General features: G+C 38.1%; 1 protein-coding gene across 5 annotated transcripts in view; it reads left to right on the plus strand.

The window, feature by feature from the left end:
• The window catches only part of C13H18orf54 (chromosome 13 C18orf54 homolog), a 42600-nt gene that overhangs the window by 1201 nt on the left and 17092 nt on the right, over positions 1-24307 (plus strand). For 2 of the 5 annotated variants that reach the window (XM_063077345.1, XM_063077344.1), the window contains exons 2-7: positions 1388-1716; positions 2794-3573; positions 3906-4056; positions 6605-6707; positions 14127-14258; positions 22052-22122. In XM_063077345.1, coding sequence (XP_062933415.1) covers positions 1434-1716; positions 2794-3573; positions 3906-4056; positions 6605-6707; positions 14127-14258; positions 22052-22122 — 1520 coding nt within the window. In that variant the 5' untranslated portion in view covers positions 1388-1433. Of the gene's footprint in view, positions 1-1387; positions 1717-2793; positions 3574-3905; positions 4057-6604; positions 6708-14126; positions 14259-18835; positions 19703-22051; positions 22123-24307 lie in introns of those variants that run through there. The other 3 variants (XM_063077341.1, XM_063077342.1, XM_063077343.1) reach the window with 2 other exon arrangements.

Raw genomic sequence — 24307 nt, forward strand, 5'->3', positions numbered from 1 at the left:
TTCGGTTAAGCTTATCCAAGCAAATTTACTTGAGAGAATTTAAATTTCTTTAGTAGAAGGGATAAAGCACAAAGCTGACTTAGTCTAAGCCATTCTTTAGAGATACACCACCGTCACAGCATTCAAGGCAATCGAAGAGGCTAAATAACCATTCTGTTCTGCTGCTGCTTCCACCGTTCACTGTCAGATATCCTATAATTAGGCCAGCCGTGCATGCTCCAAGGCTGTGACATGATGAACGTTACTCTCTCTTTTCTTTAGTTAGAAAACTTTCAATATTTTAAAGTCATAGTTGACAATTATTGAGATTACAGTTGTTATAACTTAAATATTTACGAAGCTATGGCCAAAAATTAGACATTACAACACAATAGCATGTGTTAAGTCCCAGACATTAATCCATTGATTTAATTTTGGATCCATCGATTCTCTTCTTTTGGCTGCAAAATAAACAAACATCCGTTGATTTAATTTTGAATGACCGTCCTATCATGTACTAAATTAGTGCCGGTTCATTATGTTATTTCTCAAGTTTTCAAATGTAGATTCTGTTATTGCTGTGCTATGGTACACAGGAATTCTCTCAATTTTAATAATGGAAAAACAGTAAAATGAATACATTAAGTCAATTTACAAATTATTTAAGCTTCCTTTTAAAGAGAGGTGAGCTGAATCTGTTTAACGTAAGAGTTGAAAATAGGATATTACCGAAAATAAAGGTCAGGAAATGATTATTAACAATGTTAAATAAAAAAGGGATATAGCTAGCTCATTCTTTAGTAAGACTTGTTTGTTTCTTTACAGATAAGTATTGTAAATTACTTTATTCTCAAATCTTTTTGGGGGGAAAGGGTTGGCTAAAGTTACATATTGGCAACATTCACAACGTGAAAGTGGATCTTCTCCATTGTTCCTTGTTTCTAATACTTACTTGATGACTTTAAAAAATTTATTGAGTACCTACTATCTGCAGTGCACAGCAGTAGGCTTGTGATTTAAAAAATGTTTTGTATAGGGGAATGTTATGTAATTGTGATGTCATAGAATATATCACCATAAGAGAAAAAGACTTTATCAGTAGTGTTTAGGACTTTTAAAAAAGTGAGTACTTTTTCCTTGGTACTTTCCATGTATATTCTCAGATAATTTTTGTATGCATGCTTCCAGGCACATAGTAGGCACTCAGTAAATGTTTTCTCAATCATTGATGAAGGGATTCACAATAATAAAGATAATGGAAAATCTACAGTGCCTATAAATGAGTGTCTATTATAGATAATGGATTTTATTCTTTAAATTATAAGAAGTTTATATATTTAGTAATTTTTTCTGCATTGGTCACTATTCCTTTAAATTGGTACCTTAACCTTTTGTTTTTGTATTACAGTTGTTTTTAAGAGAAAAGAATAGAAATAACCCATTTTGAGGAAGCCATGGCAAAATCAAACACAAAATATAGAGTTTGTTCTCGGGAATCTTCAGTGTCTTCTCTGCTAGCAAGCTGCAGCCTGAATGGTAGTAATTCCTCTAACTCCGATGGCTCTTTTCACTATAAGGATAAATGGTACAGTTCTGCATCTCAGGCTCTACAGGCCTATATTGATGATTTTGATCTAAGCCGAGTACATCCTGGTGTAAGCACTGGAAAAATGAACACTGATGAAGGTTCCACTAATATGCCACAGTTCTCCAACTATATTTATAAGCCAAACAATGGTATGTTTTTATTCTTTGTTTTCTTCATGTCCAGTGATTTGAAGCATTTGAGAGATGTGCTCTAGCCTTGTAAATCTTGCCTTTTTTTTTTTTTTTTTGGAATAAAAATAACTTTTATAATAGTGAGATCTGGATGTTTGTGTAAAATGGTTGTATAATTCTCTAGTTCTTAGGAATTTTCAGCTAAGATCCTCTTTTGATCTTGGAGAGGAAGCTGATGAATGTAACTAATTATAGCAGATGGGCTGATCCTAAACCTTTAAGCCATTTTTCTGTAGTATCATGGAAAGAGCATTGATGTGGTTCTAACTTTCATAACTAGCTTAATGACTTTAAACATATCTCAACCTTTCTGGGTTTGTTTGCTCAATCCCAGTTGATGGGATAGGACTATATTAATCTTTCTGATCTGTATTCTGTAGAACAATAACGTTCACAAGATGTTAAAAGTTTGTCCTTGATAAGGCTTCCATGAGGACAAGTTTGGAAAATATAGTTGTTATAAGCCAGCTGACACTTTACTGAGCACTTAGAGAATGGCCTTAGAATGGAAAACATTTACATTGAACTCTTAGAGGGATGTGGGCAATATAGTCTAGAAGAAGAGAATTAGAACAACTGTTCTCTGTGTGTAACCATGCCCATTGCTGGGTTAGTAGGCGAGAAAGCAAATTATTTTCCACCTAGTTTAACAGCATTTTTTTTTTTCTGTGTTGCAGCTAGTGTTCAGTGGTCAATGTTAAGGTGATTGTATTAGTGTTTCTGGTATGTCTAGATGAAAAAAGTTGAAGAAACAGTAAATTAGAGAACACAGGAAAATTCAGGAGGTTGGAGAGAAACGTAGAAATTAAGTAAAACAGATTGAAGAAATGTGAGAGAGAAAACATTCTAATCTATCAAGCTGTACCTTTTATACTTTTAATCAAAGGCTTAGTGAGGATAAGGGGGAAAGCAGCAAAGATGATTCTTAAATTTTTAATTCTCATTTACTGTTGAATATTATAAAGTATTTACTATTGAATATTATAAAGTATATGTGTTAAAAGAAGATAAACAGAACTATGCTTTGTTTTTCAGCTTTTGAAAATCTTGATTACAAAAAGCATTCAAACTCCTTATCCTATAGAAGACTGACTATTAATGACGCAGACTCCATTAGCTTAACAACTGATGATCTATTAAAACTTCCAGCCGATGGATCATTTCCTTTCACTTATATTGGACAAGGTCACCGAGCGAGCAGGAAAAACAAGAAATGTGTTCAAAGACTGGGTCCATTGGACATCGAAAAGAACTCAAATTTTCAAGAACCCTTCACTCCCATGGGCAAGGATAACTTGGCTACTCCTGTTGTATACACACATATAAATGGAAAGCAACGGGGTAGGCTAAAAAACCCAAAACTTAAGAATAGGACTAATAAATACATTTCTGAATCATCTTTATCTTTTCCCAAGAAGTCGTCTTTCGAGGACAATGCAGAACACAATCTTGAAAAGAATTATCCAAGATGGCTCACTAGCCAGAAATCTGACCTTAATGTTTCAGGGATAACTAGTATACCTGATTTCAAATACCCAGTCTGGCTCCACAATCAAGACTTGCTACCTGATGCAAATAGTCAAAGGGTTTATGTAGAAGATCAGTGTTCCCCTAGACATAGTTATCAGGCACAAAGAACTTCTCGGCTTATGAATAAATTAGGTTGTTTTGAATATTCTTTTGAACCCTCAAACTTTTCACATTACTTGAGTGATGATAAAGGATTAGTTAATGAGTACAAATGTGATTCTGAACATAACCAATGTCAGTGTGAGAATCCACTTCTCCCAGGACAATCCAAAAAGCCATTCAGTGGTAATACTTTTTTTTATTTTGTTTTTTTTTTTTTAAAGCCAAAGAAAGTGCTGTAAATTTGACCTAATACCTAGGAGCTTTCTATTTTTGATATAATGTCTTTTTAGAATGCTTAAGATCTTCATTTATGTAGCATTTTGTAACTAGAAAATATCTTTTCTCTCCCCATTCCCTGTTTTTTTTCTTTTTTTTTGCTTGAAATGTCACATTTTAACATAATTTGCTGTTCTAGATATGTGGATATTCCAAATTATCTGAATTCTTGTTGACTGTGAGATTTTGTTGAGCTTTGCATTTTGTGTTAAAGAATTAATATAATCTTTTAAAATTAGGTGACAAAATTGAATTGCTTATCCTGAAGGCCAAGAAAAATCTAGAGCAGTGTACAGAAGAATTACCAAGGTCTATGAAAAAGGATGATAGTCCTTGCTCATTAGATAAACTTGAAGCAGAAAGATCATGGGAAAATATTCCTGTTACTTTGTAAGTAAGTGACTGGAAAAACTAAGTGTTCAAATGAAAATGTCATGTGAACATCTTATTTATTTTTTAAATAACTTAATGCTAATTAAACAATGCTAATAACATTGTAATTCTGTAGAATATAGCTTTCAGTGTTGTTTGCTTTAAGTTGCATTTTTTCTTTGTTACCACAAGATGGTGTAACATTTCATAATCTTAGGTATATAACTTGTCTTTATCACATGTTCATTTTGTTTCACTATAAAATATCGATATATGTCTTAATATGAGGGATTGATTATAACCAAAAATAATTATTTTGCAGATGGAAGAGTTATGAAATACTTGTTACTTTCTCTTTACTTTAAGCATTTCCCCTTCTTCATATATTAAAGCTATCCTTTTCTTTTCGTTTATATTTTACTTTCTTTTTTAGTCATTATTTTCCTTAAATGATGATGCATTTTCTTCTGCATCCTATTGTATAAATTCTTGTAGTTCCTAACATTATTTGTGTGCTTAACTTTTCTGTGATATAGTTTCTCAGAATAATTTAAAAAGTATATCTAGATACCTGAGAATGTGAGTGTGGAATTAGAATTGGAAGTTTATATGGGAAAGTTTTTATTCTTAGTGATATTATTACATTTGGGCTTATCAACAGTGCATTCCTGGTAACCCTATATCATGCCTTAGGCTCTGGTAATTTATTATCATCAGTTGTCTAACCCTTTCATTTTGTTATAGACAGAGTCTGTCACTTCCTGTCTTCTTTTTTGATTGTTTCTCAGTTGAGTACCTTATTTTTGAATGTATTTGCTGACTGTAATGCCAGTTTGGAATGCCATCTCTGCCACTTTCTTGCTTTGAGACCTTGTACAAGTTACTTCTCTAAATGTTAAAGATGGAGAAATAAAATGTTTCAGGGTTGTGAGGATTCAATTGATTAGAAAATGAATATGAAGTACTTAAGGCAGTTTCTAACTTAGGGTGAGATCTCTTATAAGTTGTAGTAGTGGTGATGATTATCCAGAATATTTTATTTTTTCCTTTTAGCCTCATTTCTCAAGTTGTTTCAGTGGTACCTTCCCCCACTTCCCTCCAACCTGGGATAATAACAAGCTCACTTGATGTTTAACTTCTGTTATACTTCTTATTTTCTAATTTCTTATTTTCTTATCAGTTGGTTTGTGTACTAGCAAAGTATCATAGCTGCAATATTTTGCTTTCAATTGGACCCAAAATGAATGACATGTTTAAGAGTAAAATTTTTGAGTGCATTTAATCATTTTAGTAATTAGGTAATATAACTTCTGGCTTGTATAATTAATATTATCAATGGTTTGGCCTAGTACCTTGTATTCAATAGCTCATTTTTGGAAGATTGAATTTATATTGTGACAGGTATGTTTGTAGATAAAACTAACAATGGATTGATGAGAAGAACGAATAGACTTTAGTTTGAGATCGACAAATTATTGTCAACCTGCTATCAAAAACAGAATTGAAAAGGAAGTATTAAAGGTAGTATTCTAAAAGGTAGGGTAAAACCACAACTAGGTAATTGCTTTTTAAAAAAACTTTTTATTACGGAAAATTTCAAACAAATACGTAAGTAGAATAGTATAATAAACCTCTATGTACCCAGCACCCATTTTCAACAATCAGGTAAATGTTTTTTGCTAACAGTGGGTGGATGTGCAAACTATGTTGGTAAAGAGTTGGGGAAAAGACTACCTGGGAGTGAGAAAAAGCTCATACCAGATTACGAATCAAATATGTCAGTACATAAGTACCATTTATTAGGAAAAAAAATAGCATTGTGACATTTAAGTGTTATAAAAAGCTTCTTAGATATTGGAGTTCTTGAGTTACAAACGTTATAGTGATCATTAAGAGATAAATAGGATGAATTTATTTATTTTTGTGACTAACAATTTGATTTGAGGAATATTCTTGTTTATGCTAGGGATGTCCTTTACTACCCCTTGAACATCAGTAGAAAAATTAATATTTATTGAGCATTATTAAATATACCAAGTATGCCGAGAATTAATTCAGTGTATTTATACAACACCTCAGTGAGATAAGTGGGACCACAAGTGTAGAAAATGAAGTTCTGATAAATAAATTATACCTAAGATCATATAGTGGGTGGGACTGGGATTTGCACTACAGAATTTTAATTTCAAAATTGTTGCCTTGAAGAAGGAGAACATGTAATTGCGGTCCCATTAGAAACTCTTATGAATTCATGGGGTTTTTTATTATCGTTGGGTAACTAACAGTGTTTAATGGGAAAATTATGCTGCTTATTTCAATCAAATGAGCTTTTGGAGCATAGTCTATAGTTGAGTGCTTATCTCTTTTAAGTTGGGGACTAATATCTTCAGTTTCTTTGAAGTTTGAAAGAAGAAGCAGGGAGATAAGTAGGGGTTGGATTCTGGTATTAGTTTAAGTATAATTACCATGCCACATTGATAAAAAGCATATATATCATGGTTATTTCTTGGTGATCACTTATATTGGAAACTTAATTACTATCTTGTATCCTTTAAATCCTGCTTAGCAAATCTCCTGTTCCTGTTAACTCTGATGATAATCCTCAACAAACTTCAAGGGCAAAGTATGCTGAAGGAGTTCTTGAAGACTTTTTAAATAATGATAATCAGGTGGGTGAACTTAAATCTTTTTAACTTATTAAAAGAAGATTCATGGCTAACATATAAGTATTTATTTCTAAATTATTTAGATGTTTTAAAACAAAAAAGACACAAATCTTCTCCCCAGCACACATCAATAAAACCATCACTCCTTCCAGAGTTATTGTAATTTTATTTTAGAATTTTAAAATATAGGAACCTGGGATTGAATTCTACAGATAGCCTAAATTGGCATTACAATTTTCTTTTTCTGGAAAACATTTAAAACAGATAATTATAGCGTAAATTATAGTAAAATTCTCATAGAGCAGTTGATTATTGAGTGTTGTGTTTCTAAGATACAATGATAAACCTCTATAATTTAAAATAGGAAAACTATTACCAATTTTACAAAATCAGCTTATGTGTATCTTACAAGTAACCCCCCAAATAAAGTATAAATGTATATATCTGCACATAAGAAATAATATTATAATTTGACTATTAGATATTGAAGTAATACATTTGGGATCTTTTTTTTTTTGTAAGTCTCATTTAAAAAAAAAATCGATTATGCATATTCATGAGGCACAAAGCTGATTGTCACCACCTGTGTTCAAGATGTGATTATCAGATCAATACTATGAGTATGTCCATTACCATAAATTGAAGTTACATTTGGGATCTTAACATCTAGAGGACTGGAAGGTTTGAACACTCAAAATAAAAATTAGCTAAAACATTTAATGAACTATGTCTTTCCCTTGGTAAAATTTACTAGAGAAACTTGAAATGAGAGAATAAGCCAAGCACCCATGGAGGAATAGCTTTACACGTAGAGGTCATAGTAAGTTTAGAAGCCCGAAGGCAGAAATATGTTTGGCATGTTTATAGAGTCTCAGAGTCCGATCAGTGTAGCACAATCAAAATAAGCAAGGGAAAGACTTGTAAGAGGCAAAGTTGGAAAGGTAATCAGGCGCCAGATCATATAGGCTCTTGTAAGCTATGGAATGAAGATTTTATATTTTATAGTGAGATGAGAAGTCACTGGAGGGTTTTTAGTGGAGATCTACATTTTAAAATATAAAATGGCAGCTGTATGGAGTATAGTCTTGAGAGGAACTGGAGCAGGAGGAGCAGGGAACCTAGCTGGGAGACTATTGTCATCTTTCAGATTAAGGATGGAGATTTGGGTTAGGGTAGGTAGATTGGGGGTGGTCAGAAATTGTTAGATTTGGGATGTATTTTGAAGGTAGACCTCATAGGATGAAGACACAGAGGATTCAAAGGATGAATCCAAGATGTTTGAGCCAAGCAACTAGAGGATTAATGGTGCCATTTACTAAGGCAAGGAACATTGGTGGAGGAACAAATTTGGGGAAGTTTTTTGAAGTTTGAGGTGGATGAGTACCCCAATACCCTGTTCCCTGCCCACACATAAACAATCTCACTACCAGGGTCTTTTTCGTTTTTGGATTTCTTTTGTTTGTTTGAAGTAATTTTAGTTGTACAGAAAGTTATAAAAATAATACAAAGATTTCCCGTGCCCCTTCTCCCAGCTTACCCTACAATTAACATCTTATGTAATCATAGTATAATGGTTACCAATAGGGAATTAACATAGATACAAAACTGTAGATCTTCTCATTACCCCAGTTTTTCTATCATGACCTGTTTTAGGATCCAGTCTAGGATCTAACATCTCATTTAGTGGTCATGTCTCCTTAATCTACTTCACTCTGTGCTGGCTTCTTAGTATTTCCTTGTCTGTCACTTCAGAAGTGTCACTTTTGAAAAGTACTGGTCAGTTATTTTGTATATAATTCCTCAATTTGGGTTTGTCTAAAGCTTCAGTGTGAATAGAATGAGGTTATATATTTTTGGCAAGAATAACAAAGTGACGTAGTACCCTTCTCAATACATCATATTAGAGAGTTTATGATATGTTGATATCATAGATACGTTGATATGTTAATGTAATAATATAACAATATATAACAATATAATATTATGTTAATGCAGGTGGTGTTAACTTTGAACACTTGGTGGCGTTACTGGCTATTTCCTTAATGAAGTTACTGTTTCCCATATCTTAGGGTTCTTTGCGGTTATGCAAATATCCAGTTTCTCATCAAACTTTCATCCACTAAATTAGTATCCGTTGGTGAATCTTGTCTTTTCTTCTATATTTATTCATTTATTGACTCAAATTCTTGTGTAATGAAGAGCTATACTTTCTCTCCCATTTACATGTTTATTAAATTATGTCAGTAGGGACTCATAAATATTTATTTTATTCTAGGTTTATAAAATAATATTATTTATGTCGTTGTTCATACTGTTCAGTTTAGGCCATTAGGAGTTCCTTGAGGTTGGCTCCTGTGTCCTTTTGCCTTGTCCCTATTCTTTTTTGAATATTTTTCTGAGGACTGTGGTACTTTTTATTGGAAAATGATGTTTAGAAACAAAGATCTAGGTACTAGGTGTGCTTATTGCTACTGCATTGTTGTTCATTCTAGATTCTCACAGCAGGCAGACCTAGGAAACATATTTGTTTACTATCCCACACATGCTTCCACATCTACATTTCTGTATCTATGTGTATGTGTATATGTGTAAAATACATATTATGTATAAAATCATGGGTTCATACTGATACCTCAGATTCCAGTCCAATACCAGAGGGTTTGTTTTAGCTTTTCTCATTCCTTATTTATATCTTTCTCCCCCTCTGATAATTCTGACTCTTATTATCTACAGTAGATTTACTTATTTGTTCAGTCTTAGTATACACATAAAGTTGTTTCAGAATTGCTAACCTATATCCCTGTAAGAAACAAATTTATTAACTAGATTACATTATTTGTACATTGTTCTTTTTGTCTTTAGCCTTACAATATTCTGTCAAAATACTGTTTTCCAAAGTTACGTTAGGTTGATTATTTTCTTCCTATCTCCCTTCGGTTTGTGGTTGTGTTGTTTATTTATAATACTGTTAGGTAGTTCATTCGTTATTATACAGATTGGGTTCTTCCCACATTCTGCCTTATTTAAATTGTTCATTTTTTGAATATGTGAAACATTTCTCTTGTTTTAAGAGAAATGTACAAAAAGTTGTACCCAGAGACATTCACTACCAGGTTAATGACCAGTCTCCGAACAAATTATATCACACATACCAATATTTATTAAATGTTCATTAGTAATAGCACAGAACAGTTTATATTATCTTTTTTTGTGGTCTTCTATCTTTTTTTGGTACTCTGAGCACCACATTGCATGAAAAGTTTATTCAAGTCAGACATAACATATTCCTTAAGTAGACTTTTGTAACCCTTGTGGTTGGCATTGGGCAACCAGAAATTCTAAACTAGTGGCTGGGTGCAGATCATTTGGACATAATGCCTCACCGTCTTACTTTCTTCCTTTGTGGTTAAGTAGTTTTCTCTAGCAGTATATTTTCGTTTCTTGCTATTTATTTTTAGTACATCTCTTATAAGTGTTTGGCTTACAAATAACATGTTATAGTTATAAGCAAATATTTCAGACTAATAACAACTTAACTTTGATACCTAAATAAAGAAAAAAACAAAGCTACCTGTATGCTTTCATGTCATTCCCCCCTACTTTTTGACATTTTCTTGTTTCATATTACATCTTTCAATATTGCCTATCTCTTATATGGTTGTTGTGTATGTTAGTGTCTTGTTAGATTTGTCCTATAGTCTTAATACTAAGGAAATAAATGGTTTATTCACCACTCTTATAACTCTGGAGTATTCTGAGGTTGTCTGTGTACTTGCTTTATTAACAAGTTGTGTATTTTCAAGTGTTTTCTTGCTACTCCTTGGTGTCATCTTTCACGATTGTAGAACTGTCTTTAGCATTTCTTATTAGGCAGGTCTAGCGTTGATGAGTTCTCTTAGCTTTTTTTTGTCTGGGAAAGACTTTATTTTTCCTTCATATTTGAAGGTTAGTTTTGCCAGATAGAGAATTCTTGACTGACAGTCTTTTTCCTTTAGTATCCTGAATATGTCATCCTGTTCTCTTCTGGTCTGTAGGGTTTCTACTGAGAAATCTGCTGAGAGACATTTTGGGGCTCTATTGAATGTTATGTGTTTTTTTTCTGTTTCCTTTCAGTATTCTTTCTTTCTCTTTGGTTTTTAATAATGATTATGATGTGCCTTGGAGTGTTCCTCTTTGGATTGAGTTTGATTGGCAGCCTCTGAACTTTCTTTACCTGCATGCTGTCACCTTTCTCCATATTTGGGTAATTTTCTGTCATTATTTTCTTGAATCTGCTTTCTACGTCTCTTCCTTTTTTTCTCTCCTGGCATGTCGGTTATGTGGAGCTTATTTTGTTTGAGGGAGTCCCATAATTCATGTTTTTCTGTTTAATTTTAAATTCTTTTTTGTGTTTTTTTGCTCTTTTGATTAGATAATTTCATATGTTTTATCTTTGAGCTCACTGATTCTTTCCTCTGTTTGATTAGGTCTGCTGTTAGAGCTTGCTGTCAAGTTTTTCAGTTTAGATGATGTATTCTTTATTCGAAGAATTTATATTTGTGTTTTTTAAATTGATTCTGTTCCTTTGTCAATTTTGTCATTCTCTTGCTGAGTTGTTTTCCAGATATCACTTAATTTTCTATCTGTATTTTCTTGTGACTTTATGAATATACTTAAGAGGGTTATTCTGAATTCTCTGTCAGATATTTTATAAATCTGCTATTCCTCTAGGTCCGTTACTGGTGCTTTGTTGGTTTCCTTTGGTGGTGACATATTTTTCTGTTCTTTCTTGATCTTTGTGTGTTGATGCCTGGGCATTTGAGGAGACTGCTGCCTCTTCAAGGTTTTATAAGTGTTCTTTGGTGGTGTTAGACCTTCACTGGTTAATTTCAGAGCTTTGTCTCTTACCTGTGCTTTTTTTCTTTCTGAAGTGAATTATTAACTACCACTACCACTTAAACTCTTCTCTGGAACTAATATGCTGTCCTGGGGTTAATTCCAGAATTGGAGGAACTTCCTGTGGGCACCAGAAGTTGAGCCCCGTGCTAGAACTAAATTGCTACTTTGCTGCTGATTCTTTGGGGAAGACTTTTTGGGGAGATTGGATTTTACTTGTCGCTGTTTTAATCACTTCTGGGTCTCTACAGATATGATTGGGCTTTGTGGAAATACTGGCTTGGGACTGAGTTTTTCCTGCTAACTTTGCCCCCTGCAAGTTCTGTCACCCTGACCGGTCTCTACTGAGTGGCTCTCATGCCAATTAGAAGGTACATTAGCTGCCTACACTGTGCCACAATGTTCCCCCAGTGGGCCAGTCTCCTCTTCTTTCTTCAAACACTTCCCATGGTTCAGGCTGTGCACAACCCCTCACAATGACTCGCTGACCTCTGGGTGGCTTTCTTCTCTGGTTGGCTATGGCTCCTTGCTCCTGTGTGGGACCAGAGGAACTCTGCCTGTGGCTGTGTTGTCCTGGGGGCTGGTATGGTGCGCTCTCAGGCCCTCTTCTCCACTGCATACTCTAAGCAGCATCACACAAAGGGTGTGGCTGTGGCTTTTCTAGCTTCTGGAAGCTTCTTGGTATGTAGCAACTTTTTGCCCCACACTACACCAGAAGCAGCAGGGGCTCGATACAGTCTGAGCAGTCCCTACTCCCTATTGCCGCAGCTTCTCATGCCTTCACGAACTCCGTGGGTCTGTACTCCTCTTCCCCTGAGCTCCATTGCTCCCAGGATGGCAGACTTTGCTTTTTAGTAGTTGTGAATTGATTGGTTGTAATGGAGAGTGATGCTGGGAATTGTCTATTCTGCGATCTTGATGACATCACTGTCTCTTTAAAAATTTTTATTTTATTGTGGTAAAATATACATAACATAAAATTTACTATTTTAACCGTTTTTAAGTAGATACAGTTCTGTGGCATTAAGTACCCTTACGTTATGTGTAGCCATCACCATCATCCATATCCAGAACTTTTTCATCTTCCCTAACTGAAACTGTATCCATTAAACACCAACTCCCCATTTCTTCCTCCTTATCCTGTGGCAAGCAGCATTCTACTTTCTTTCACTATGAATTTGCTACTCTAGGAACCTGGTATGAGGGATCTTCAAAAAGTTCATGGAAGGATTAGTATTATCTTTTACTTCAGTTTTTCCACGAACTTTTTGAAATATGCTTGTATAAGAATCATAAAATATTTGTCCCATTTTGACTGGCTTACTTCACTCAGCATTATGTCTTCAAGGTTCATCCATATTGTAGCATACATCAAAATTTCCTTCCTTCCTTAGACCAAATAATATCCGATATATATCTATGTACCACATTTTAATTATCCATTTATCCATCAATGGACGCCTGGGTTGCTTCTACCTTTTGGCTATTGTGAATAATGCTGCTGTGAACACGGGTGTTCAAATATCTGTCCTAGTCCCTGCCTTCACTTCTTTTGGATATATACCTAGAAGAGAAATTGCAGGATCATATGGTAAATTCTATGCTTAATTTTTGAGGAATTGCTGTACAGTTTTCTACAGTGGCTATACCATTTTACATTCCCACACCCTGTTTCTTATATTGTGTTCATATAACTGTGGAATTATCTTTAAAACCTTCTTAGCCATTCTGCTTGCCTTAAATATCTTATGGTAGTCAACAATTTCCTATAGAATTGAAGCTAAAATAGTACATATACTGTATTGTCTATGCAGAAATATGCTTAATCACTGACATCTTAGGCCTTTTTGCTGCTTTGTGGGTAGCTATCAGGACACAACAACTGATTGGAAAGATGTAAAATAATAGATGGCAGGACTTTCAAAAAGAAGTTTTAAAATATCCCTTACAGATTATCTTAAGAGAAACATGACCACCTTATGTGTTTAAGTGCTGTTGCCTTCTCTGGACCAGGTAAGGTCAGTAATAATTGAGGTATAAGTGTTATTTAGGTAGCAAGGAATATGTGGCTCATGTAGAGGTGAAATGCCAGCATTCTTTCTATGAAAACATATTTAAAAGTGTGCAGAGAATACTTTATTTGAAATTTTATTTCTCACTCAGCTGATAACCAGCTTTATTTACATACCCGAAAAGAGCACGTTGGTTTACCTGATCTCTGAGGGTCCTTTTCATTTCTAAAACTGTGATTTTTAAATGTACTAAATGAATTTGTTGTAAATGTAAACATGTACTATTCATTTTAAAAGAGCAAGGACTAGAAAGCATATGCCAAACTTTTTAATTATGATTGTTTCTAAATAATTTCATCTGGGGACTGAATATGGGGAAGTGGTGAGTTGTAATTTCAGTTTTTAAAACACTTTATTGACATGTATTGTTTGGATTTTTCATTAATTTTATATTGGGGGGAAAATAATAGAAAATAAAACTTTTCCCCCCAAATTTGAATGGTTAATCTTATACTGTCATCTGTTTTAATATTAGACCTGTACCCTTTCTGGAGGCAAACATCATGGTCCTGTTGAAGCCCTGAAACAAATGTTATTTAATCTTCAAGCAGTACAAGAAAGTTTTAGTCACAATAAAACATCAGAGCCAAAAGAAGAGATTAAGCAAGTAAGTACAAACTTGATTTATGAATTGAGATCTGTGAATTTATATAAAGATGCCTTCCTGTATCCTTTTTAGTTGTTTATCTCTGAACAGATTATTCTATTTGGTTTATAAATCCAACATCTTATTTAGATTTAATGAGGTTACAACTATAGTATGAAAGGGTTGTAAGAATTGTTTTTAATGCCCTACAAAATTAATCAGTAGGGCCCAGCTTCTTGTAGTTATATTTGGGGAGGCATAAAACACCTTTTCAACATTTGACTGCTCCACACACCTTTGTCATCTGAAATTTAATTTTGTTACCATGTGTTCTTGTTGTGAATATAGTTATGTAAAGTTTTATTTTAGGACCGTGTTTTTTTAATTTGTGTATTTTCTAGGAATTTGAAAATCTGTTTCTGCTTAGGGCTGCTATTTTATAAAAGATAGATTTTCTTCACAAAGGTATAGTGTTTAAGAGCCTAGAATTTATATTCTTTCAAGTCTGTGAATTCCACTTCTTCTTACTAGCAAGTGCAATATTTGTATAAATCACTTAACGTCTTTAGTTTGTTTTGTTTTCTTTTTAAAAATTTATTAATTTGTTTTTTAAGAATTGTGTATATTTTTTGATGTACAACATGATATTTTGAAATATGCATACATTGTGAAATGGCTAAATTGAGCTAATTGACATGGATTACCTCACATAGTTATTTTTTGTGGTGAGAACACTTAAAATTTATCTTAGTGGATTTCAAGTATATTGTTATTAACTACAGTGACCATGTTGTACAACACATCTGTTAAACAGATCTCTCCTCCTGTCTAACTGAAATTTTGTATCCTTTGACCAACATCTTCCCTGCCCTCCAACCCTGCTTTGCTCCAGTTCTTGGTAAACAGCATTCTACTCTCTGCTTCTGTGAGTTAGACTTTTTAGATTTCACATATAAGTGAGATGTGGTATTTTTCTTTCTGTGCCTGGCCTATTTTGCTTATCAGTTTCCTTTTCTGTAAAATGAGGTTGTTGAGAAGACGAAATGAGACAGATAATAGTACTCAGTATGGTGTTTGGCACTGAAGGAAGTGCTTTTTACAAGGGTATAGGGAAAGTACAGCCAAGAGGGCAGGTCTGAGATATCTGCAGTTATGCACCTGGGCCCCAGCCCGGAGCCAAGGGCGGATAGTTCCCAGAAATAGACAAGTCAGTTAAAGTTTCAAGAGTGCCCCTCAGCTGTTTCAAGGACTCCCACTTGACCGAAGTTCACCCCTGGCTTGATTTAAACTAACCAATTAAACTTGCTTCTCGCTTCTGTACCCGCGCTTATTTGAACTGACCAATTAAACTTGCTTCTCGCTTCTGTACCCGCGCTTTTTGCTATAAAAAGGACCCAGGAGCTCTACTCGGCGCGCCAGTCTTTCGAAAGACTGAGTCGCCCGGGTACCTGTGTGTTCAATAAACCTCTTGTTTTTGCATCCGAAGCCGTGGTCTCGCTGTTCCTTGGGAGGGTCTCCCTGAACTGACTGACTACCCACTGCGGGAGTCTTTCATTTGGGGGCTCGTCCGGGATCGGAGACCCCCACCCAGGGACCACCGACCCACCAACGGGAGGTAAGCTGGCCAGCAGTCGTTCTGTGTCTCGTTTCTGTGTCTCGTTTCTGTGTCTCGTTTCTGTGTCTCGTCTCTGTGTCTGACTCAGTGATTTCGACTGTCCCTCAGGGTGCGCACATTTTGGTTTCGGGTTTGTTCCGGGTTGATGTGTGAGTAGCGAACAGACGTGTTCGGGGGCTCACCACCCGGCAATCCTGGGAGACGTCCCAGGATCAGGGGAGGACCAGGGACGCCTGGTGGACCCCTTGGCAGAGGATTATTGTGTTTTGGTCTCACCGCGTCTCGGGAGGCGCGCTCTGCCATCGGACTCTTTCTTCTATTTCTACGGCACTCGGTCTCGTCGCCGTTTCTGGTTTCTTTTTGTCTTAGTTGTGATAGGTCTTTGCGTCGTCGTTCCCCTATTGGAAATTTTCGAGATGGGGCAAGGTGCCCTTACGCCTCTCTCCCTTACTCTAGATCATTGGAAAGATGTCAAAACCAGGGCTCACAATCTGTCCGTGGAGATCAAAAAAGGAAAATGGCGGACTTTCTGTTCGTCTGAGTGGCCCACATTCGGCGTAGGTTGGCCGCCAGAGGGAACCTTTGATCTTACTGTCATTTTTGCAGTTAAAAAGATTGTTTTTCAGGAGACCGGAGGACACCCGGACCAGGTTGCCTATGTCGTGGTATGGCAAGACCTCGCCCAGAATCCCCCTCCCTGGGTGCCACCCTCCAGCAAAGTCGCTGTTGTTTCGGGATCAGAAAATACTCAAAGGCCACCTACAAGGAAGCCTTCCGCCCCTCCCCAACCCCCCGTCCTCCCGACACCAGATGACCTATTTTCTCTCTCTGAAACCCCACCTTACCCGGCGGCTCCGCTGCCCCCTCTGGCCCCTCAACCAAACAGATCGGCACCAGGACGAGCACCCAGTGACCCCAACCCTGAAGGACCGGCTGCAGGGACTAGGAGCCGCCAACCTCGCAGTCCGAAAGGCGACTCGGGTCCTGACTCCACCGTAGCTTTGCCCCTCCGAGCCATAGGGCCCCCAGCCGAGCCAAGTGGCTTGGTCCCTTTGCAGTATTGGCCTTTTTCCTCAGCAGATCTTTATAATTGGAAATCTAACCATCCTTCTTTTTCTGAAAATCCAGCAGGACTCACGGGACTCCTTGAGTCTCTTATGTTTTCTCATCAGCCCACTTGGGACGATTGCCAACAGCTCCTACAGATTCTTTTCACCACTGAGGAGCGAGAAAGGATTCTCCTAGAGGCCCGCAAAAATGTCCTTGGGGACAACGGGGCCCCCACTCAACTCGAGAACCTCATTAATGACGCCTTTCCCCTCAACCGACCTCAGTGGGATTACAACACAGCTGCAGGTAGGGAGCGTCTCCTGGTCTACCGCCGGACTCTAGTGGCAGGTCTCAAAGGGGCAGCCCGGCGCCCCACCAATTTGGCTAAGGTAAGAGAGGTCTTGCAGGGACCGGTAGAACCCCCCTCGGTTTTCTTGGAACGCCTGATGGAGGCATATAGGAGATACACTCCGTTTGACCCCTCTTCTGAGGGACAGCAGGCGGCAGTTGCCATGGCTTTTATCGGCCAGTCAGCCCCAGATATCAAGAAAAAGTTACAAAGACTAGAGGGGCTCCAAGACTTTTCCTTACAAGATTTAGTGAGAGAGGCAGAAAAGGTGTACCACAAGAGAGAGACAGAAGAGGAAAAACAAGAAAGAGAAAAAAGAGAGACAGAAGAGAGAGAGAGACGGCGCGATAGGCGCCAAGAAAAAAAAAAAAAAAAAAAAAAAAAAAAAAAAAAAAAAACTTGACTAGGATTTTGGCCGCAGTGGTAGGTGAAAGAGGGTCTAGAGATAGGCAGACAGGGAACCTGAGCAACCGGGCAAAGAAAACACCTAGGGATGGAAGACCCCCTCTAGACAAAGACCAATGCGCGTACTGTAAAGAGAAGGGTCACTGGGCAAGAGAATGTCCCCGGAAAAAGAATATCAGAGAAGCCAAGGTTCTATCCCTAGATGACTAGGGGAGTCGGGGTTCGGACCCCCTCCCCGAACCTAGGGTAACACTGACTGTGGAGGGGACCCCCATCGAGTTTCTGGTCGATACCGGGGCTGAACATTCGATACTGACCCAACCCATGGGGAAGGTAGGGTCCAGGCGGACAGTCGTAGTAGGAGCGACCGGCAGCAAAGTCTACCCCTGGACCACACAGAGACTTTTAAGGGTCGGACATAAGCAAGTGACCCATTCCTTTTTGGTCATACCTGAGTGCCCTACTCCTCTGTTGGGCCGGGACATCCTGACCAAACTAAAAGCTCAAATCCAGTTTTCTACAGAGGGCCCACAAGTAACATGGGGAGATCACTCTACCATGTGCCTGGTCCTAAACCTAGAAGAAGAATACCGGCTACATGAAAAGCCAGTTCCCTCCTCTATCGACCCGTCCTGGCTCCAGCTTTTTCCCACTGTATGGGCAGAAAGGGCAGGCATGGGGCTAGCCAATCAAGTCCCACCAGTGGTAGTAGAGCTGAAATCGGGTGCCTCACCGGTGGCCGTCCGACAGTATCCAATGACTAAAGAAGCCCGGGAAGGCATCAGACCCCACATCCAAAGGTTCTTAGACCTAGGGGTCTTAGTGCCCTGCCAGTCGCCCTGGAACACCCCTCTGCTACCAGTAAAAAAGCCAGGGACTGGCCACACAACTGGGGATAAATTGGAAGTTACATTGTGCGTATAGGCCCCAGAGCTCAGGTCAAGTAGAGAGAATGAATAGAACCATCAAAGAGACCTTAACTAAATTGGCCTTAGAGACCGGTGGAAAAGACTGGGTGGCCCTCCTTCCCTTAGCGCTGTTCAGAGCCAGGAATACCCCTGGCCAGTACGGTCTAACTCCCTATGAAATCCTCTACGGGGGACCCCCCCCATACTTGAGTTGGGAGAAACACTGGGTCCCGATGATAATTTTCTCCCTGTCTTATTTACCCATTTAAAGGCTCTAGAAGTTGTGAAGACCCAGATTTGGGACCAGATCAAAGAGGCATATCAGCCCGGTACCATAGCTGTCCCCCACCCGTTCCAGGTCGGAGACCGAGTGCTGGTCAGACGCCATCGACCCAGCAACCTTGAGCCTCGGTGGAAAGGCCCGTATCTGGTATTGCTGACCACCCCGACCGCAGTAAAAGTTGATGGCATCGCTGCCTGGGTCCATGCTTCCCATCTCAAGCCTGCACCACCCCCGGCACCAAACGAGACCTGGGAGCTGGAAAGGACTGATCATCCTCTTAAGCTGCGTATTCGGCGGCGGAAAAATGAGTCCACCGGGTAAGAACCCTCACCGGCCTGTGACCCTCACCTGGAAGGTACTGTCCCAAACTGGAGACGTTGTCTGGGTCAAACAGGCTGCCCAGCCTCCTTGGACTTGGTGGCCCGATCTTAAACCTGATGTATGTGCCCTGGCGGCGGGTATTGAAACCTGGGATATCCCGGGATCCAGTGTATCGGCCTCCAAGGCCCAGATCAGACCCCCTGACTCAGACTATACAAAAGCTTATAATCAGATCACCTGGGGGGTCCCAGGGTGCAGCTATCCCCGAGCTAGAAACAGGCTTGCCGCTTCCCCCTTCTACGTGTGCCCCCGGGATGGCCGGACCCTTTCAGAAGCTAGAAGGTGCGGAGGGCTGGAATCCCTATATTGCAAAGAATGGGGTTGTGAAACCACGGGGACAGTCTACTGGGGACCTAGTTCCTCATGGGACCTCATAACTGTAGAACGTAACGGTAGCAGTAAAAGCTGTGACAACTCCGGCTGGTGTAACCCCCTTAAAATAAAATTCACAGAGAAAGGAAAAAATTCCAGAGATTGGGCACAAGGAAGAACCTGGGGACTAAGGTTCTATTTGACGGGAAACGATCCAGGTGTACTGTTCACCATTCGCCTAGATATCACCAATATGCCAACTGTGGCAGTGGGCCCCGACCCCGTCCTTGCAGAACAGGGACCTCCTAGCAACAAGCTGTTCCCAATGACTAGCAGGCAACCCCCCGCGGCACAAAGGAGCACTGCTACACAGAGCCTCCTATCACCAGGCACTCTACCCCCCACCACGGGTGACAGGCTCTTTGGTCTTGTACAGGGGGCCTTCCTAGCTCTAAATGCCACCAACCCGAACGCCACAGAGCATTGCTGGCTCTGTCTGGCCATAAGCCCCCCCTACTATGAAGGAATAGCCTTTTTGGGAGAGGCCAATTATACCAGCGCCGAGAGTTGCCGTTGGGGGACCCAGGGAAAGCTTACTCTCACAGAGGTCACAGGACAAGGGTTATGTATAGGAACAATACCTTCTACCCATCAACATCTTTGCAACCAGACCCTATCCATCAATTCCTCCGGGGACCATCAGTACCTTCTCCCCTCCAACCATAGCTGGTGGGCTTGCAGCACCGGTCTCACCCCTTGCGTTTCCCTCTCAGTTTTTAATCAGTCTAAGGATTTCTGTGTCCAGGTTCAGCTGATTCCTCGCATCTATTACCATCCTGAAGAAACTTTGTTGCAGGCCTATGACAACCCTCATCCCAGGTTTAAGAGAGAACCTCTCACACTTACCCTAGCTGTCCTACTGGGAATTGTGGCAGGTATAGGTACCGGCTCGGCTGCTCTGATTAAAGGACCTATAGACCTCCAGCGGGGCCTAACCGAGCTCCAGACTGCCATGGACACTGACCTCCGGGCCCTCCAGGATTCAGTCAGCAAGTTAGAGGACTCATTGACTTCTCTATCTGAGGTAGTACTCCAAAATAGGCGAGGCCTTGACTTACTGTTTTTAAGAGAGGGAGGCCTCTGCGCGGCCCTCAGAGAGGAGTGCTGTTTTTATGTAGACCATTCAGGTGTGATACGAGACACCATGGCCAAACTCAAACAAAGACTAGATAAAAGACAGTTAGAGCGCCAAAAAGATCAAAACTGGTTTGAAGGTTGGTTCAATAGCTCCCCTTGGTTCACTACCCTACTATCAACCATCGCCGGGCCCCTAGTACTCCTTCTTCTGTTGCTCATTCTGGGGCCCTGTGTCATCAACAGGTTAGTCCAATTCATCAATGATAGAATAAGTACAATTAAAGTCCTGGTTCTTAGACAAAAATATCAGACTATAGATAATGAAAATAACTTTTAACTCCGCTCTAAGATTAGAGCGATCCACAAGAGAAATGGGGGAATGAAGGAAGTGCTTTTTACAAGGGTATAGGGAAAGTACAGCCAAGAGGGCAGGTCTGAGATATCTGCAGTTATGCACCTGGGCCCCAGCCCGGAGCCAAGGGCGGATAGTTCCCAGAAATAGACAAGTCAGTTAAAGTTTCAAGAGTGCCCCTCAGCTGTTTCAAGGACTCCCACTTGACCGAAGTTCACCCCTGGCTTGATTTAAACTAACCAATTAAACTTGCTTCTCGCTTCTGTACCCGCGCTTATTTGAACTGACCAATTAAACTTGCTTCTCGCTTCTGTACCCGCGCTTTTTGCTATAAAAAGGACCCAGGAGCTCTACTCGGCGCGCCAGTCTTTCGAAAGACTGAGTCGCCCGGGTACCTGTGTGTTCAATAAACCTCTTGTTTTTGCATCCGAAGCCGTGGTCTCGCTGTTCCTTGGGAGGGTCTCCCTGAACTGACTGACTACCCACTGCGGGAGTCTTTCATTTGGGGGCTCGTCCGGGATTTGAACCGCACTTGGTAAATAGTAGCTCTTACTGTCTTTGTTTATTTTCTTATTGTTAGAGCTTTATGAAATTCAGTTTTCATTACAGATGAGTGGATTAGCTCTTGAGAACTACCACAGCATGCTCATTTGAGTTGTATTTCTTAATTTTTCTCCTTACATTCTAATAATCATATCCATCCTTCTTTTCCCTCCCCTTTTAAACATTGAGGCATAACTTTTTTCAATAAAGTCATAATTTCAAGCCAAGATTTATTTTTAATGGACATACATTTAGAAACATACTTTCGGATAATTGATAGGTAACTCTAAGTAGTAGTTGTAATATTTTTAGAATAAAGGGAAAATAAAAATAATGTTCTTTTGAAAATTATTTGCTAGAATTCTTTAGAAATGCAGAAAATATTTTTTTATATTCATAATCACATTGTAAATAGCATTTAATTTTATAATTATATAACATTTTCAATATTTTGTTATATTTGGTGTTTTAAATAATAGGTTTCAGAAGGTGATTTCTCTGAATTACAGTTGAAGGAAAGTATGATTCCTATTACTAGGTCACTTCAAAAGTAAGTATTCTTTACTAACATAGATGATACAAATCTATTTAGTCATTAGACTGAGATCAGAAAGTTACAGGGTAGAGTTAAGTAGTTCCAAGAGTAGATATGCTAAGCATATTTAAACTTGGGGAGTACACTGTTTAATCTTTAAGAAAAACATTGTATTGTTTTCTCTTACACCTGTGCTATTTCCTGTTTTAAATTTTCTAAGGAGCTAATGAAATACCCTTAGATATCTAAAATATAATGGATGTGAATGGCTCAGAGATTCTCTTTTCATTTCTGAGAAACAGCAACAATTTGAGATAGTCAATATTGATGTGCATATTCTGTAACAATTTGTTATGAAATGTGTTTTTATATATTCCCTCTGGGATAAATATAATAATCATAAATGCATCATTATGTAACACAGCTCCACAAAAACCTAAAGTAGTTAAAATGTCCTGTGTATAATGATAGGTCTAATTTTCTTATTTACATTGTCTTCAGTAAAAAAAGTGGAGAATTCAAGTCTTTCCTATAGTTGTGATATTGGCAGAAGAGGACTATTTATTTATGGTTATGGTTGTGTGAATACGAAGTGTTCCAGAAGATTGGAATACTGAGCTTAGGAAATACTAAGATAAAAATTTTTACTCTAGTAACACTATTTTACTTAACTAGAAGTGAGCTAAATAAATATTCTCTACCTTTTGTACTTTCAGAATTTGCTTAGGATTCTGTTATCTAATGAAGTGGTGGAAAAGTAAAACACTAGACGTATAAACTTATGACTATCATAAATATATATACATATATATAGTTTTCATAGTTGAAAATATGTGATGTATGATGTTTTTTTTTTTTCTCTACTTAATTTATAATCTTTAGGGTAGAAAAAAATGCCTCTTTGTAGCTTGCCATAGTATGTGGGTATAGTGTTCATACCTATAAGAATTCAATGAATAATGATAATTTTTAACTAATATTTATTGAATATACCAAGTATCAGTATTCTAAGTGCTATTGAATATAATTCATGTAATCTTCGTAACCCTATGAGATAAGTGCTATTATTATCTTCATAATAAATAACAGGGAATAGGCAAAAAGTAGTAAAGTAACTTTCTCAGTGTTACACTGCTAGTAAGAGGTAGCAGCAGGACTCAAACTAGGCAATCTGGTTTGAAAGCCAGTGTTTCTAACACTCTTCTCATTAATGACAATGCTGAATTGCTCATTGAGACTACGTGCAGGGCTTCAGTTGATCATCTAGGATAAAGACCTCATTATGCTTTAAAATTTAAGGTGGATGACCTCACCACCAGCTTCCTATTGCTCTTAAATGCATTGGTATTAAACTTGTGTTGCAGACCTAAATGTGTTTTCTGAGTTAAAGTACATACCCTAGAAGATTTTTTTCTTGAAAATGAATATTGGGCTACAACTAATTAAATCACCACAAAAATTGATATTGATCCATAGGTGCTTTTATCATTTGCTAGAATTTTTAAAAATAATAGTAATTTTATTTCTACCATAAACAATAAGTGGTCTTGCCTACATGTTGAATTTCATTTTTAGGGAGAGCAATATTCATGTTTTGTTAGATGGCTTTTAGTTGTTCATTCTGTTGGATTAGCTGGACCAATCTTAATTAGTCTTTTACTTTACATTTCAACAGTATTATCAGCAAGGCATTTGTACATTTGTAAAGTAAGTTTAGACTTACAAAAGCATATTAGTACATTTTTTTCCATTTTTTTCAGTCTGTAGATTAACCTTTTTAAGGACAGTTGAAAACTTATTCAGTCTGAATTCTTTATAGGCTGCAAAATGTTCTGGATAGGTATATTGCCATCTTTTCATATTTTAAAATAAATAGAATAGCTTCTTCAAAAGTTACATGTTGTACTTTGCTTTAATGACCTTTTCTAAGGAGAAAACACTGTTACGTTGGTACTGGAGGAGTCTGGGGAGGTTGGATGCTGGACCTCAACCCTGTCTTCTACCAGGTTCTTTTTTTTACTTTTTTTTTTAAATTACTTTTTAATTTTATTAATTTTACTTTTTTACATTCTAGGATGTTGTTGCGGAGCAATTGGGAGGGAGGGAGAGGGGAAAGGGGAAGGAAATGTGATGGAAGAAGGAGGAAGGAGGAGGGGCGGGATTGAGGCCTGCGGCACCCCCCTCATTCCCACAGGGGAGA

The sequence above is a fragment of the Cynocephalus volans genome, chromosome 13 (genome assembly GCF_027409185.1).
Source record: "Cynocephalus volans isolate mCynVol1 chromosome 13, mCynVol1.pri, whole genome shotgun sequence".
Lineage (NCBI taxonomy): Eukaryota > Metazoa > Chordata > Mammalia > Dermoptera > Cynocephalidae > Cynocephalus > Cynocephalus volans.